Source organism: Carcharhinus amblyrhynchos, chromosome 20, assembly GCF_965287045.1.
Source record: "Carcharhinus amblyrhynchos chromosome 20, sCarAmb.v2.hapA, whole genome shotgun sequence".
Classification (NCBI taxonomy): Eukaryota; Metazoa; Chordata; class Chondrichthyes; order Carcharhiniformes; family Carcharhinidae; genus Carcharhinus; species Carcharhinus amblyrhynchos.
In genome coordinates this window covers 41,911,245-41,928,739 of record NC_137343.1, presented here as the reverse complement: position 1 = coordinate 41,928,739, position 17,495 = coordinate 41,911,245, and the positions used below count along the sequence as shown (strand labels likewise).

Genomic DNA, 17,495 nt, shown 5'->3' with positions numbered 1-17,495 from the left:
TGTTGATCCTAAAATTAAAGAAGTTCATTTATTATCTCACTTGCCCCAGATTTTTAAAATGCAACCTCTCAATTACTCATCTCTCTTACAATGCACAAAAGGTGCACTACAAGACTGTGTTCTCAGCCCCTTACTACTCCTACACCTATGACTTTATGGCCAAATTCCTCTCCAATTCAGTTTTCAAGTTTGCTGACGACACCATCATAGTGGGTCGGATCTCAAACATTGACAAGACAAAATACAGGAATGAGATAGAGAAACTGGTGCAGCAACAATAATCTCTCCTTTAATGCCAAGGACATTGTCATTGATTTCAGGAAGCGTAAAGGAGAACATGTTCCTGTCTACATCAATGGGGATGAAGTAGAAAGAAAGGGTTGAGAGCTTCAAGTTTTTAGGTGTCCAGATCACCAACAACCTGGCCTGGTCCCCCTTTGCTGACACTATAGCTAAGAAAGCCTACCAATGCCAATGCCTCTACTTTCTCAGAAGACTAAGGAAATTTGGCATGTCAGCTACGACTCTTACCAGCTTTTACAGATGCGCCATAGAAAGCATTCTTTCTGGATGTATCGCTGCTTGGTATGGCTCCTGCTCTGCCCAAGACTGCAAGAAACTACAAAAAATCATGAATGTAGCCTAATCCATCACGCAAACCAGCTTCCATCCATTGACTCTGTCTACAGTTCCCTTGGCCAGCATAATTAAGGACCCCACTCACCCTGGGCATTCTCTCTTCTGCTGCCGCCTTTTGAGAAAAAGATACAAGTCTGAGGTCATGTACCAACTGACTCGAGCAGCTTCTTCTCTGCTGCTGTCAGACTTTTGAATGGACTTACCTTGTATTAAGTTGATCTTTCTACACCCTACCTATGACTGTAACACTACATTCTGCACTGTCTCGTTTCCTTCTCTATGGATAGTATGTTTTGTCTGGATAGCGTGCAAGAAACAATACTTTTCACTGTATGTTAATGCATGTGAAATAACAAATCAAATCAAACATAAAAGCATTATATGCAGATGTAGTTAAAGCCATGATTATAACAGATATAAATTCCATTCTCTGTGCTGACCTAATGGCATCTTAATTGAGGTGATACTTCAATTAAAGTGAAAGATTTTTAGAAATAAAAGATTGTCATGTAGCTGTGAAGCTTCTTGTAGATAAATAGCCAGGATATTGGTTCTCAGGTGGATTTGGAAACTGGATCTGTAAAAGCTGGTAAGAGTCGTAGCTGACATGCCAAATTTCCTTAGTCTTCTGAGAAAGTAGAGGCATTGGCATTGGTAGGCTTTCTTAGCTATAGTGTCAGCAAAGGGGAACCAGGCCAGGTTGTTGGTGATCTGGACACCTAAAAACTTGAAGCTCTCAACCCTTTCTTTCTACTTCATCCCCATTGATGTAGAATAAACTGGCTGCATTAAAAGACTTTCAGCTATGATGATTTGGCTGTTCCAGAAGTTTCTCTATTGAATTTGCTTTGCCGTCCCTGAATGATACATCTGGGGTCCAGACTACCATTATAAATGGCAGTTGACATTGTTTTAATATATATCTGTCCCAGTTTGAGCTCAAATGTTCTCCTTTATTCTATTTGGCATGTGTTAAATCCTATGTTCCTCAAACACAGGTTCATCCTCAAATAATGAGATGCCTAAATTTCATCGGTCGTTGCAAAGTTTCCTTGTATAAGTCCGTGCTTAACTAAATATTAGATACAAACGCAGATGCTGTCGACACTTTAAATGCCCATGGTTGCATGTTAAGTTACAGCCATTCACAGTCTGTAATATCCAATATCCTCATGCTTGTACCAAGCATTACAATAACCTGCACTGGGAAAGTGTGTGCTGTGATTAAAAGTGACCTGGCTGGGAAAGTGAAAAGGAAGCAACACATTGGAAACTAGGAACAACTGTGAATTGTAGGAAACAACTGTTTGTTGTAGGAAATATAATCCTGTGGAGAATGTGATTAATAAAAAGGGAACCATTTATCTCTATAGTACAAAATATAAATAACCTACAAACAATAATAGTGTTTAGTCAATAGTAGGTGTTTTAATCAGTTGAAAGAGTAAAAGGTTTAATATTTGAAATCCTGTGTCATCCTTTTGGCTATTAACTAGAAGTTTGATTTTCTCTTTAAAGATTATTGGTCTCTATGGAGATTGTAACAAATTGCATCAATTGCTTTTCTCTGTTTTTAAGTCACTTATTTTTCAGACGTATATTTTTCAATGTACATTCTTACACGTAGAACAGATTGTTTTGTCGGTATGATCTCTCGGCAGTCAATTGTGGAAAGGAAGTGATCTAATTTTCAATGAGGTGTGGTCTCCAAGCTTGGTTGTTAGAATTCTGAACCTATTCAATCTCTATCAACTATTTGGCAGGCAAGGGTATATCATCATTTTTATGGGCTGCACTGTTATTTCCAAGCAAAACTGAAAATAAGCTGTTGCAGTACTGCATTAGCTGCAGCTTCAAATTTGTGCAGTCCCATAGTGCTTTACTTACATTTCCAATTACCAGTTACTATAGTAAAAAAATTGCGCACTAACCATAGCAGCATCAAAGTCGGTACTTGAACCCGCTAAATAAAATATTGTAAAATGTATATTCTACAATGATGCCTAAAAATATTCAGTATTTCATTGGTGGTAACTACTTTCAATCTCTAGAACTTGAGCTGAGGGCCTAAGTACATTTTGGGGTTTTTTTTGCAGCTTAACTCTTGGAAAAGTGCTTAAGATTTTTTTTTCCTTTCGCGGAATCTGGGTGTTGCTGGCCACAGTAAAAAGTCTGACAACACCAGGTTTTAGTCCAACCGATTTATTTGATAATACTCTCAAGCTTTCGAGGTTTCCCTCTTCGTCAGGTGAATGGAGAGTTCACCTGACGAAGAGGGAAACCTCGAAAGCTTGTGAGTATTATCAAATAAATCGGTTGGATTAAAACCTGGTGTTGTCAGACTTTTTACTGTGTTTACGCCAGTCCAACGCTGGCATACCCACATCATGTTGCTGGCCAGGCCAGCATTTATTGCCTGTCCCCAATTGTCCTGGAGAAGATGGTAATGATCTGCTGCTTTAAACTGCTGCAGTCCATGTGGTGAAGATACATCCGCAGTGCTGTTAGGGAGAGTGTGCCAAGGTTTTGACAGAGCAACAGAGAAGCAATAGCAATTATGGTTCCAAGTAAGGATGGTCTGTGATCTAAAGGAAAACTTTGAAATAGTGGTGACTTTTGTTCTTCATGGAGGTCGTGGATTTGAGGAAGTGCGATCAAAGGAACTTTGGCAGGTGATAGAGGGAGGATTGCATATTTATGGTATTGGATAGGGTGCCAATTATACTGGCTGCTTTGTTCTGGATTGTGTCACACTTCTCCAATGTTGTTGCACTAATCCAGGCATTGCAGAGTATTCATCATATTCTTGATTTGTGCCTTGTAAATAGTGGAATGGCTCGAGGGAGTACAGAAGTGAGTTATTTGCCACGTGATACCTCACTGCTGAACTGCTATTGTGGTAACGTTATTTAGGTGCCTAGCTCAATAAGTTCCTGGACTGCAGTGACCTCCAAGATGTTGGTGGTAATACATTAAATGTCGAATCGAAGTTGTTAGACTTTCTCTCTTGTTGGAGATGGCAGTGGCAAGTAACATCTGTGCTACACATCACAGTTTTGAATGATGTTTAGAGTTGCTGCATGTGGGACTGCACTGCTTCGTATTTCAGGAGTTACCAAAGGAACTGAACATCGTATAGCCAACAGCCAATTGGTCTACTTCTGATCTTATAGAATCATGGAATCCTTACAGTGCAAAAGGGGAGCATTCAGCCCACCAAGGACAGAAGTTCATTGATGAAGCAGCTGCAGATATTTCAGACTGGGACATCACCCTGAGGAATTCCTGCAGTGATAACTTAGGGCTGAGACGACTAGCATCCAATAAGCACACCCATCTTCCTTTTGTTCAAAGTACGATTCCAGTGGACAGTTTGTCACCGATTCCCATTGATTTCAGTTTTACTAGGGCTCTCTCCCTGGGGCTGATGCCACAATCCATTAAAAACTGCCTTACTTCTGAAAATCAGCCCTTTTGTCCAGATTTGAATGAAGGCTGCAAGAAGTCTGGAGTCAAGAGGCCTCACTGGACCAAACTCAGTATTGGTGAGCAGGTTGTTGCTGAGGAGGTGCTGCTTGATAACACAATCAATGCCAACTTGCACCATTTTGCTGATGTTTGAATGTAAACTGGTGGAATGGGAATTGCCTGATCAGATTGGTCTTGCTTTTTGACATACCTGGACAATTTTCCACAGTGTCAGGTAAATGCTAAGGGTGCAGCTATTTCTGGAGCACAAGTCTTCGGTACTATAGCCGGGATGTTGCCAGGGCCCATGGCTTTTCCTGCATTGACTTCATTAAAGAGTTTCTTAATATCATGTAGAGTAAATTGATTTGTCTGAACCAGATGGGCACCACGACAGCTCAGTAACTATCACTGTTTGCTGTACAGATACAAGGATTTGGGCCAATATCTGTGGGAGTTTGCTCATTCTCCCTGTGGCTGCGTGGGTTTCCTCCGGGTGCTCTGGTTTCCTCCAGGTGCTCCAGTTTCCTCCCACACCCCAAAAATGTGCTGTTAGATTGATTGGTGTAACAGATTGTCCCTAAATTATTCTCCCCTCAATCTGGTTTCCAATGTGGGTGCCATAAGCATAGACATGGGTCAAGGGTGGAAGAGGAAAAGCACATTGTTAAAATGGCGATGCGGGCTCGTTGGGCCGAAGGGCCTGTTTCCTGTACTGTTTTGTTCTTTGTTCTTTATTAACATCTATGATGGTGGGGAGCTCTGGAGGAGGCCCATATTGATTATCCATTTCTGGCTGAAAATGGTTCCAAATGCATTAACATTGCCTTTTGCATGAATATGCTAGACATTTGCATAATTGAGGGTGAACTGTTTTTGGAGCCTTCTCTGATTATTTATTGAATTGTCCACCACCATTCATGGATGTGACAGGACTGCAAAGCTTTGATCTGATCTGTTGATTGTGGGATTATTTAGCTCTATCTGTAGTATGCTGCTTCTGCTGTCGAGCACACATGTAATCCTGTGTTGTAGCTTCAATTTTAGGATGTCTGGTGCTGCTTTTGGCATGCTGTCTTATGGACCAGGGTTGGTCCCCTAGTTTGATAATGGTGGAGTGAGATGCACGCCAGTTACACATTGTGGTTGAGAAGTACAGAAGGAGGCCATTCAGTGCATCAAACACTGCCCATCTGCCTACCTGTAATCACAATTTGGCAAGTCTCATCTTCTGCACTTCCCCATAACCCTGAGCTATCTATTTATCTTATGATGCGTATCCAATTCCATTTCGAGAGCTGGAATAGAATATGCCTTCACCAACTTCTGCAGTGAATTCCAGATTCTAACCACTTACTGCATAAAAGGTTTTCGTGTTACTTTTGCTGCTTTTGCCAAATACCTAAAACCTGGGTCTCTTTGGTCTTGACCCATCTGCAGTAAAAAGTCTGACAACACCAGGTTTAAGTCCAATCGATTTATTTGATAGTAAACTCACAAGCTTTTGGGGTTTGTCCCTTCGTCACCTGACGAAGGGACAAACCCCGAAAGCTTGTGAGTTTACTATCAAATAAATCGGATGGACTTAAACCTGGTGTTGTCAGACTTTACTGTGTTTACCCCAGTCCAACGCCAGCATATCCACATCTTGACCCATCTGCCACAGGCAATAGTTTCTCTCAATCTACTCTTTCAGCACTGCTCATGATTTTAATGCTTTTATTAAATCTTTTCTCAGCCTTCCCTTTCTATGGAGGACAGCCCCAACTTCTCCAGTCTACTCATGTAACTGAAGTCCCTCTTTACTGAAACCATTTTCTCAAACCTTTCCTGAATCTGCTTTAATGTCTTCGCATCCTTCCGAAAGTTGCGCTTAGGAAACTTTGTATCCATGCTGCTACTGTTCCTTGTTTGCCATGGCTCTCAACTTTGCTGATAATCAGGCTCCTTATCTGATGTCTTTTGGAAGTTCATATACGCCACATGAGCTGCATTTTCCTGATCAACCCTCTGTTACCTCATCTACGATTTACTGTTCTAAAAAATCTGTGTGCTGACTTTTTTTACCTGGGACAGACTTGCTCTCAACCCACTGAAATATGGACATACTTATTAGTAGCCTGTAACCACTATCCCTTGACTTTCACTGGCATTGCCATCATTGAACCCCCACTATCAACATCCTGGAGGTTACTATTGAGCTGAAACTGAGCTGGACTAGCCATATAAAATCGTGGCCACAGTAACAGATCAGAAGCTATGGGTACTGCAGTGAGTAACTGATATCCCCAAAGTCTAACTACTGTCTACAATGTGTCAGTAGTGTGACGGAACACTCTCCGCTTGCCTGGATGAGTGCAGCACCAACAACACTAAAGAACCGTGACACTATCCAGGACAAAACAACCCACTTGATTGGCACTCCATCCAGAAACGTTCACGCACTCCACTATTGATCAACAGTGTGTACCATCTATGTAATATACTGCAAGAACTCAACAAGACTCCTTTGACAGTATCTTCCAAGACCACAAGCACTACCATCTCGATGGACAAGGGCAGCAGGCACATGGGAGCACTCCCCTCCAAGACCCCCACTACCAGACTTGGAACTCTATCGAAATTTCTTTACTGTCACTAGGCAAAAATCCTAGAACTCCCTCCTTAGCAGTACTGTAGATGTACTTACACCACATGGATTGCTTTGATCCAAGAAGGCAACTCACCACCAACTTAACTCCAATTGAGGGCAAGTACTTCCAGATCATTGATGAATGCCACTTTGGGCAGCACCCTGTTTCACTAGGCTATTCAACTAACAATGTTTGAAAATATGAGTCTAACCCTTAATACAAATTTAAAGCTCAGAAAAGCTTCCCAGAAATTCCCTCTGAAGGAAATCACCAATTCCTCACTCAATCTATGTCTCACTTCAGTATATTCTGTGCCTTGTTCTCCCACGTGTCCATTCCCAGATCTGCCTTTATTTGCTGCTGCTCCTCTCATTAGAGAGCTCTCAGCATGCTCTGTCACAAGTTCATCCCCAGCACTGGCTCGCTCTCCTGCCTCTCCTTTCATTCTAATTGCTGTCACTGTTATGCACTATCGTGTTTCGATGGGTAAGCTTCTCTACCCGATGTTGCTGTCATCTTTGAACTCTTACAGGCAAATCTAGAACTATTTGAACCAACTCTTCACCCCTCCACATCAAACTGCATTACTCTGTCTCAGTATGAAGTATTAGCGTGGATGGTCTCTGAATCCAGTTGGTTTATAAATACACATATTGGCATCATGAAGTTTGTTTAAAATTTAATGACTATAGAAGTGAAATTAAGGAAGTGAGGAGAACAGGAAAGGCTATTTCTGCTGCCAAGTGCTTTAAAGCCTCGTTGATTCCCTCAGTCTAGCAGAATCAATATAATAATGTTGGACTTCTTGACTCTGGCATAGCTGATCAATGAATGAGCTGTTCCACTCTGTTAAAAACTTCTGGTTTAGAAATGATGCTCTTTTGAATTGGGCGTACGTTTAACAAGGAGATGCTGAACTTGGAACTACAAAACAGTCAACATAAACATCCACTAATTCACATGTAACATTAAAAAGCAGACTCCAAGATGAAAATTGCAAACCTCAACAAAATATTATTCCCAGAAAGGTGGGGTTATTCTGGCTGGTTTGCTTTGGGGTGTGTTGATTATTCACATTAAGATGTAAGCCATGTCCTAGGCTTGTTCCTCTTTGGATACTTGGCTTGGGCTATTATCTATTCTTGCAACTAGTGTTTTTTTTTAACATTCATGGCTTAGACCAGCATTTATTGCCCATGAAAGATGGTGGTGAGCTGCCTTCTTGAACTGCTGCAGTCCAAGTGGTATAGGTTTTGTACACTTACAATATTATTAGAAAGGGAGTTCTAGGATTTAGACTTCGTGACATGAAGGAATGGTGATTTATTTCTAAGTCTGGAAGATGGGTGGTTTGGAGGGGAACTTGCAGGTGGTCTTTCCTGCTACTGTACAGAAACAACCAATTTAAAGTAATCCATTTTGACCTTTTGATTAGAGCTCCCAGAGCTGAAATGTTAACTTGTTTCTGCCTGTGCAGATGCTGACAGATCTGCGAACTATTTTCTGGTTTTATTTCAGATTTATAACATTTGCAGTATTTTGTTTTCAAGATGAAGTTTTGCCCTGCCCCCCCCCCCCTTATAAAGGGGCAAGTGTAATTGTTATTTATTTAGTTTGATTCTGAGCTCTTTAACATGTTATCAAAGCTTGAGAATGCTTTGCTCCTTCCCACACCCACATAATGGACCTTGTTCTCTCCTCCCATTTTTTAAACAGGAATTCCATGCTCAAATGGAGGAGATGGAAGTGACTGTACGCCAATTGGAGGAGGATCTTGCTGCTGCCCGCCGACGGGCTGACCTCTATGAGTCAGAATTAAGAGATACTAGAATTACGGCAGATGAATATAGACGGAAAGCAGCTGAATCTCAGCAGAAACTACAGAAGGTTGGTCTGAGTACCTGCCCCAACAGTGGGTGGGAGGGAGACGGCATGGAAGAGTGTTGAGGGGATAAAATGGAAGTTTGCGCACCAAGGAAGCTGGGATGTGGTGAGGTCACGAACTTGTCAGAAATGGAGGGGATTGTCACAATGACAGAATGTACTTTGACATAACCATTTGATGGTCACGTTCGAGTTGGAATTATCCATGTTCCTAGTTGAAACCTAGACACGAGATTTTCATGCTTCTCATTCTGACTGGGTGGGATATCGTAACCACACTAGTCAATGAAGCATTCATTATGACAGATGACAGATTTGTGTGAAGGTGAAATCATTCTGTTTATGAAAGATCTTTCCAATATTCTCAAATGCACCCTTGAAGATACTGAAGGCTGCTTGTCACTGACTCTACTTTGCTCCCAATTTTGGCTACTTAGTTTGTCTTGACAGTCCAGCAATGAATATTACATTTTGTGTAATGTTGCTATTATTGATCTTTCTGGAGCAGATTCTACTCTAATGTTAAGAATGGGTGCAGCACAATGTGTTTGTGTGTGAGGGGGCACAGAGTCCATGCCCTGATTTGATCCAAGTCACTGACATCAAGACTGATCTTCCATTCACAGACCAGAGACCAGGGGAAAGCTGAAGTCGGAGAGGTGTACGCCAAACTGGAAAAGGTTTTTAACTTTTAACTTCACTAATGGAAGTGTAATTTAAGTGCATTGTTTGGCTAACCCCTAGCTTGAGAGTAACTGGCAGAGTAGTTTAAATAATTTACTATTCATTACAAGAGACTACTTATTCTGAAGATGGTAGTTCTGTATTAGAGGTGCTCCTAATAGGATTGCATTGACTGGTTGAATTTGGATTAATTTCGAGCAATCAACTAAATTAAGCTGTTCTAGAATTGAGTCTGCAAGAGCAAGGCTGGAACGAGAGAGAGATCTATGGGAGAAAGATGTATGCTTGTGTAAGAGTGTATATAAACATAAAATCTATGTAGTAGATAGAGACAATTGGTATAGAACTAAGGGTGAGGGAAAAATAATGTATTTGCAAAATAAAATCCAGAAATTAGGAAGACATCTACATTAATATTATGAAAAGGAGTCTGATTAATGTGAAATGGACCTGACTGCAAACTATTTCAGGGCAATGAAAGGTTATTTAATATATTGAATATTAATATTTAAACCTACAGTCTGATCTTTCAATGTGTTGTGTTGTTGAAGCTGAGGGCAAGTGTTTTTTGAGGATGGATAGTCAGCAATTAAGTTCATTCAGTGCTTTGTCAGAAAAAAGAAAGTTTTGTCCAGTTTCAAACTTGGCAAAATGGTTTGAGGAAACTAAAAGTGAAACAGCTTGTAACCTGGAATTAGACCATTATAAGCATTGCTATCCGCAATGTGGAGTGGATAAACTGCACAGAAGTAATATGTGTAAAGTTAAGCTCCGAGATATTGGAAAAAGTTGTGAAAACACAAATGTATTTTTGATCATTTCTGTCCATAGTATTTATGGCCAATTGTTTGTCTTTTAGATGAATGCAGAACAGCAAAAGAAAATACAGGAACTGCAGGAAAAACTCACTAAGGTAATACAGTTTAATGGCAACAATTCCCTGGGGAAGGAAGCAATATTGATTTTAATGGTGGTAATTTTCATTGGAAGGATGTAAATTGTTACCTTGTCTATCAATATGCAATTTTCTTCAGGCGGATGGAACTTCCACAGATCCAGTGCCTGGAATACTGGATCGGTTCAACCTCAGTAGGGGTTGGTATAATGATGGCCTGGGGGCTAGTAGACTCACCACTCAATATACTGAAATAGAATTGGTTGACAATAAAAAAAAAATGGAGCATGCTGAAATTTGTGCTCACTGATATCTGGAAGTATTTTTATAGGATGATCAATGGATAGGAGGAATGGTTGAGGGCAGGACACAGGATTAATTAAGAAGAAGGGTTGCTGCACTGGGAAGGCAGTACTCAGGAAAGATGAGGTTAAATGAGCTAAAGGGCCATCTAATTCCATTACACCACATGGTGTAAAAACATTGAACATCTGTTCAATGGTCTACTGTCTGAACCTGTTACAACAAATCATTGGTGTAAATGCGTAAGTCACGGAATTAAATACCATAACCAAACAAGGTAGAAAAACAAAATGACGATTGAAAAGTGCTTTAAGCCTCACATGCATTTTATTCCTAATGTGTCTAACTCTGCAATCAGCAATGCTGCCATTCAATCCTTTTGGTTACTAGTTTGAATAGAGTGCAAGAATCGACTAGTTTTTACTCTTGACAGCAAGGTATTATATCATTAACTTCAATGTACGTATTTTGGAGTTAATGGCATCAGGAACTTCAGACAGGACATAAAAGATCCCATGACATTATGGGAACAGGGCAATTCTCCTGTCATCCTGATCAACATTTATTCCTTAACCAGCACCTTTAAAACATTTTAATTGATCATTTATCTTATTTTCCTTGTTGGATTTGTGTGCATATCAGCTGCTGTGTTTCCTACATTGCGTCAGTGACGACACTTCAAAGTTACTTTCTTGAACTATGCAAAGATTGTGAAAGGCGAAATATAACTGCAAGTTTATCCTTCCATTTGTCTCAATGCAATGACTGAAACAATTGAGCTATATTTCCTCCATATTGTAGAAGTTTCCTGATTGGTCCATCCTCACTATCTGGTGTGATAATTCATTAAATACCATTACAGTCACTTTGTTAGAAGACATCGATCAGATCTTACTTTGATAATAAACACAGGAAGCAACCATTACACATGCTCAACAAAAAAACAAACAATAGATTCAAATAAGAATTAGTTAAGATCAGATAACCTAATTTAGTCGCTGAAAAAATATATATATTCTGACTGTTTGGGATAGCCCTTTTCTGTCAGGAGACCTACTAGGCTTAAATATAAAAAATTAATTCTGAACTGACCTCTTGCATAATTTTGTGCTATGACTATTTCAGGCAGTGAAAGCAAGCTCTGAAGCCACAGATCTCCTGCAGAATGTGCGTCAGGCTAAAGAACGTGCAGAGAGAGATCTTGAGAAACTACAGGGCCGTGAGAACTCTGGTGAAAGTATCAGGAAGAAACTGGTGGAGTCAGAGGTACATTAGAGATTCAATTACTAAACATAGTTTGTCAATGCAATATAATCTCAAATTGGCTCACAGCAGTGACCCTACTGACAAAAACACTCTGGTGCCCATCATAACTTCTTTGTTAATTTAATAAATAAGAAAAAAGCGCTTGGCCAAGAGCAAACTGCTAGCTACCCCAGAGCATTTTATGGCCTCCCCTTATTTCACAAATGGCACAAATGGCAGGAATTTTCGCATCAAGAACCTAAGCTACGTCAAATGCATTCAACAATCCATGATCGTCACAGATTTTTGATCCTCTATTGTTCTGCCAAATTTCACCAGGCCTACCAAGTTGGACCTACTTCCCAGCTTCATGTGACCTACTCCTGAATCCATTTCTTTCTGTTGTTTTGATCTGATTTATTATTGTCACATGTATTGGTATACAGTGAAAAGTATTGTTTCCTGCACACTATGCAGACAAAGCATACTGTTCAGAGAGGAGGAGTGCAGAATGTAGTGTTACAGCCATCGCTAAGGTTTAGAGAAAGATCAACTTAGTACAAGATGGGCCCATTCTGATATCTCTTCTTTACCTTCTTATAACTGTTCTAAGCACATCATGATCATGAAACCCACTTTATTATTTCCTTGATCCCATTCCAGCTAAATTGTAGAACACCCAAATTCCCTCCTTGCCCCCCCACCGTGCTAACTGACAGTATAAATGGTTTCCTCGCTTAAGGTATTTCAAAATCCTGTTATAACCCTGGCCCTTTTACTCACTCTAATCCCTCTGTTTTTGTAAAGTACCCTATATTCTAACTCTTCATCTCAAAAGGCTTTGAATTTATTATCGTCCGGACCAATAACATTTCCCACAATCCTCTGCTTAAATGTGACTCATTTTAACATTGTTTCACGTTAACATCCTTCATAAAGTAGTGTCAACATATCTGTTTTCCAGAGAAAGTACAATCTAGTGAATTTGCAATCAGATTATCCATGATCGTTTGAATGACGAAGTAGACTCAAGAGGCCGGCTGAGTAGCCTACTCCAAATTTGTATATTTGTACGATTCACTTTAATGTTGTTTGCTACAAATTTTCCCCCTCTTCTGTCCTCTCTCTAGTCCCTCTTCCTCTGACACCTAGTACTTCCTTAGTTTACAGTATTAACATTACTTAGCATTTACTAATTCATTTCTGCTATCTTCAAATGCATTTAAGGCAAAGTTTTGTAATGTGGATAAAATGTCTGGCCAATGGTCTATTGTCACAGTAAGTTGGTTAGTAGTGTGTTAATACCCTGTGTAACTGTCACTGCTGATGCAGTAGAAATTTCTGACGTGCTGGTAATTGTAGGAACGTCGCAAGTCTCTGGAGAACCAAGTGAAGCGGCTGGAGATGGTAGAACGCAGAGAAAACAAGCTGAAGGAGGATTTGCAGACAAAATCTCAGCAAATCCAGCAAATGGCTCAGAAAATCCTGGTATGTATAAGAAGTTAACAGTGAAGATAATAATGCCAGCAGTGCAAGAGAAAAAGTACCTGTTGGAAGATAATGTGAAGATATTACGTTGTAATATCTCTCCAGCCCAACGGTACCCCCTTCCCAGTTGTTTTACTTTTACCGGAAAATCCTCCTACCCTAGCAGAATTGGTAGGTGATCTATTAACAGTTTTACCAAGGTGTTATTCATGCCAACAATGAGCATGTCATGTGAGAGTGGTCTGATATTAATTCTTTATCTTTTTCTTTCCACCTGTAACTTCACAGAACAAAGTTAGAGAGTGGGGAGCAATAACATTGAATTGGTTTCCCTGAACTAGTGCTGGTGTGCTGCTTGAGACTGAAATGCTGCTTAATGCAATGGTGACATGTGCTGTTCAGTGCACTATTGGCTTTGTGTCAGTCTTTTGATTCTGCTGTCTAGCACTTTAATATGGAGGACAGCTGAGTGTGCTATATTAGGGGTCACTGTGATTGCTGTAAAATCTTGTCCTGCATCAATGCTGCACATACTCCTCACACTCTCACTCTCGCACTTGCCCACACCCCATTCTCATTGGAAAACTATCAAAATATGTTGGGGTGATAGGATAAGCAAAAATAATTTGTGTGGATGTGGAGACTCAATCTGTGCAAACCAGGAGAGGTAAATTTAGGTGGGGCTGTGGTGAATGAAGAAATGTATTTTATGAAGAAAATAATTAATGTCCTAAATGAACTGTGCAACTTGGCTCATAGAATTAACTTGTGGAACAGTCTACCAAGCAGTGTGGTCATTTAGAACACCAAAAAGGAATGGGACAGGTTCGTGAATCAAGGGATTTTAGGCCTTTGGGAAGTAGGAAAATGGACAAATGGTCACAGTGAATGCTGAAGAAGAAGTTAGAGTCTGTTATACGCTTGTTTACTCTAGTATTATTATAGATAAACAGCTTCCTGTGCTCTGTCACCAGCTTCTTCATCCATTTCAATCTATGGATTCTCTTTATTGCAGCAATGTGCTTTTCCATCCTCTACCCTGACCCAGTCTTGGGATATCCCCTTGCGGTTAAGGTCATGGTTTTAACCAATCTTGCTGTGGTCTTTTGATTTGATATGTTTCAGTATCCAGTGTAGTGCCATCCTATATTGAATAGATAAAGGCGGCTAATGCTGTGTTGGTGTGCTTGAGGGGTGTACGTTACCCAATATTTTAGTGTGTGAGTTGCCTGGGGAGACTTAAGTCTACTGGGTCATTTATTGACTTTGACACTACATAAGGACTACAAGACAATTGTGTTCTGAAAATATTTGATGTCTGATGCTTATTTACACAAGGCTCGGATAATAGCTAGGTTTTAATTCCATAAAGATTGTGATATGGATATTCCTACCTGTAGAAATCATCACATGAACAAAGGAATATGTTTATTCTGTTGTTTACAATGATGCTGCTTTTTCTAACACAGGAATTGGAGGAGAGCTGGTGTGAAGCCCAGGCAACAGCACAACGTATGGAAACCAATCTCCGACAGAAAGAACAGCTCTATGAAGATAAAATGAAGGTAAGAGGCAGAAAATGAATAATGGAAATCTGATTCTATAACAAGAACAACAAATATCTTGTATTGTTCTCACTGGCACGGTGGCTTTGTGTGAACAGCAAAAGCTGTGCAATTTATGCCAATCACCTTCAGTATCTTTTCTTTCACTCAATATATCAACTAATCTTAAATCTAGAGCAATCTAGATAGGGAGACAATGGCCTAGTGGTACTATCGCTAAACTATTAATCCAGAGACTTAGCTAATGTTCTGGGGACCCAGGTTCGAATCCTGCCACAGCAGTTGGTGGAATTGATTTTTTTATTAAAAATCTACTGATGACCACAAAACCATTGTTGACTATCGAAAAACCCATCTGGTTCACTAATGTCCATTAGGGAAGGAAATCTGCCATCCTTATTGTCCTTAGCCTACATGTGACTCCAGATCCATAGCAATGTGGTTGACTCTCAACTGCCCTTTGGCCAAGGACAACTTGGAATGGACAATAAATGATAGCCAGCCAGTGATGCCCATGTCCTACTAATGAATAAAACAAAAGGCGTCTTAGCTGAAAACAGCCACCAGTGGTGTCTTTTAGGTTCTTTAATTTGAATGACGAAAATGGATTGGGAGGAAAAATAAAACAGAGTGGTACAAAATGAATCTCAAGTTTTTCTCCTCATGACTTCTGAACAAGGCTGTTTGTCATTATTTATAAAAGGGAGTCCATCTTCTGTTCTTATTTGTGTTGTACTCTTTCCCAGGTTATGGAAGCTCAGGTGAAGATGGGCATTGCAAATAAAGAGTCTTTAGAAGATTCTCGCCTCCGACATGAGGAGGACTCGCGTAAAAAGTGCAAACTGATAGATGATCAGAAAGCGGTATGTGAGAAATTAACTTTAAAACGTGGCGCAGTGTGGCTGAAAATATTTAACTCTGACAAACGCAAAAAGCTAATCATGGCTTTTATCACTGTGGCTGGTTCTCAAAATGGGCTGTGATTCTCAAAATAGAATGTTTTCTCTTGTTTAGACTTTTGTCCTTCTGTCTTCTTGCTCTTTGTTGTCCGATTCCAGTCTTAATCTGACTTTATATTTCAGACTATCAATGCCATGGATTCCAAGATAAAGTCACTAGAACAGAGGGTAGCAGAGCTCTCTGAGGCAAATAAACTTGCAGCAAATAGCAGCATCTTCACTCAGAGAAGCATGTGAGTGTTGGAATGTCAAAGTCTGTACAATAAATGCATAAATATAGAGTTAATTAAATTGACAGTAGCCTATGATAATGTTGCCAGACTCAACTAATTAATGTACTATCCTCTCACTTTGCTTTCTCTAAAATGGTGATTGTACAGAAGGTAGCTTCTAATCTGTGTATGGTTAGACCTGGCAGGAAAGAAACCTGGCAATCAAACTATTAAGGCAGAAGAAAACAAAGGGAGAAGGAGATTGAGACAAGTATGTTTGTTGAGTGAACAAGACTGACTTGTATTTCCACCTGCTGGATTTAAACCAGGTCTAAATTAGGATTTTGTAGGGAATATGTCATAGAATTCATAGACATTGCTGCTAATTAGTAGCTCTTACTAAAAAACGAGTAGAATGTTGAATGGGATTGGCAAAGAAACAGTAAAAGTCCTAAGTGGAACTTTCTGTCCCTGTTTTCAGCAGGTGGAGGCAGACAACCAAGTGGGGGTGTCCCAGAACGGCTTTTGTGCATGTACATATATGCACAATTTCTACTTCAATCATTTTTACATCACAGCATTCTTTAAATAGAGCACCTGGATCCTTTGAGACTTGCTGAGGTTGGTGGGTTGGGCTCATTTAGAGTCCGCTCCCTAGTTTATTTTTTGGCGAAGTGTTTAAAAATATGGTGGGAAAATTCTGCAGTGCAGCCAATGAGCTACACACCACTTTTCCTGCCCAAGTACACACTTTGCCAAAAAATGACAAAGAAAATATTATAATGATAAATTGTTATCATAGTAACCATCTGCCAATAGGCTGAATTAAAAATGGACAAAGACATAGAATACAATTTCAAAACACATTTATTCCATGCAATAGAATTAAAATTTGTCATTCGATCACCTTAAAAGTAGTGGAGCTGATTGCTAACGCACAGAACCAGCCTCTGATTCAGTAATAAAATTGATATTCATTCCAAGATTGCAATCTGACTATGACTGGTGGTGGGACATGGTGTATCAGATGTGCTTTACTGAGATTGTAACTGTTTGAAGAATGTGCTAGGGCTGAGCCTGTGGAATAGGAACCCCAGGCAGACCAGAAAATTTAATTTGTTAAGACACTTTAAGGACTGCAAGACAGGTGATGTGTCAAGGCTGCAGTATATTGGTGTTCCCTGGACAAAAACATCTGCAGTAAACGCTGGTGTTTCAAGGAGTTTCAGCTCAGAGTCCTTGAGCTGGAGGCTGAGATGCAGACACTGCGACACATCAGGCAGAGAGAAAGTTACCTGGATGCTTTGTACCAGGAGGCAGTCATCCCATTTAGGGTAGGATCTTCCAATTTAGTCAGTGGCTGGGGACAGGAGGTGGGTAAGGGAACCCAGAGGGCAGGAGTGTCAGCCTCTGCAATTGTCCAAATAGATTTGAGATTCTCTCAATTTATTTGGGGCTGTGGGGTGGATGGGCAAACTGATACTGTTCTTGGCAGAAAAGAGCCAGAGTAGAATCATAGA

General features: G+C 40.2%; 1 protein-coding gene across 1 annotated transcript in view; it reads left to right on the top strand.

Annotated features, from left to right (window-relative positions):
- LOC145355956 (citron Rho-interacting kinase-like) overlaps positions 1–17,495 on the top strand; it is a 180,815-nt gene that overhangs the window by 79,616 nt on the left and 83,704 nt on the right. Inside the window, exons 14-21 of the mRNA XM_080208469.1 lie at positions 8,457–8,627; positions 9,251–9,304; positions 10,168–10,221; positions 11,632–11,772; positions 13,114–13,239; positions 14,709–14,804; positions 15,551–15,667; positions 15,887–15,996. Coding sequence (XP_080064595.1) covers positions 8,457–8,627; positions 9,251–9,304; positions 10,168–10,221; positions 11,632–11,772; positions 13,114–13,239; positions 14,709–14,804; positions 15,551–15,667; positions 15,887–15,996 — 869 coding nt within the window. The remainder of the gene's footprint in view (positions 1–8,456; positions 8,628–9,250; positions 9,305–10,167; positions 10,222–11,631; positions 11,773–13,113; positions 13,240–14,708; positions 14,805–15,550; positions 15,668–15,886; positions 15,997–17,495) is intronic.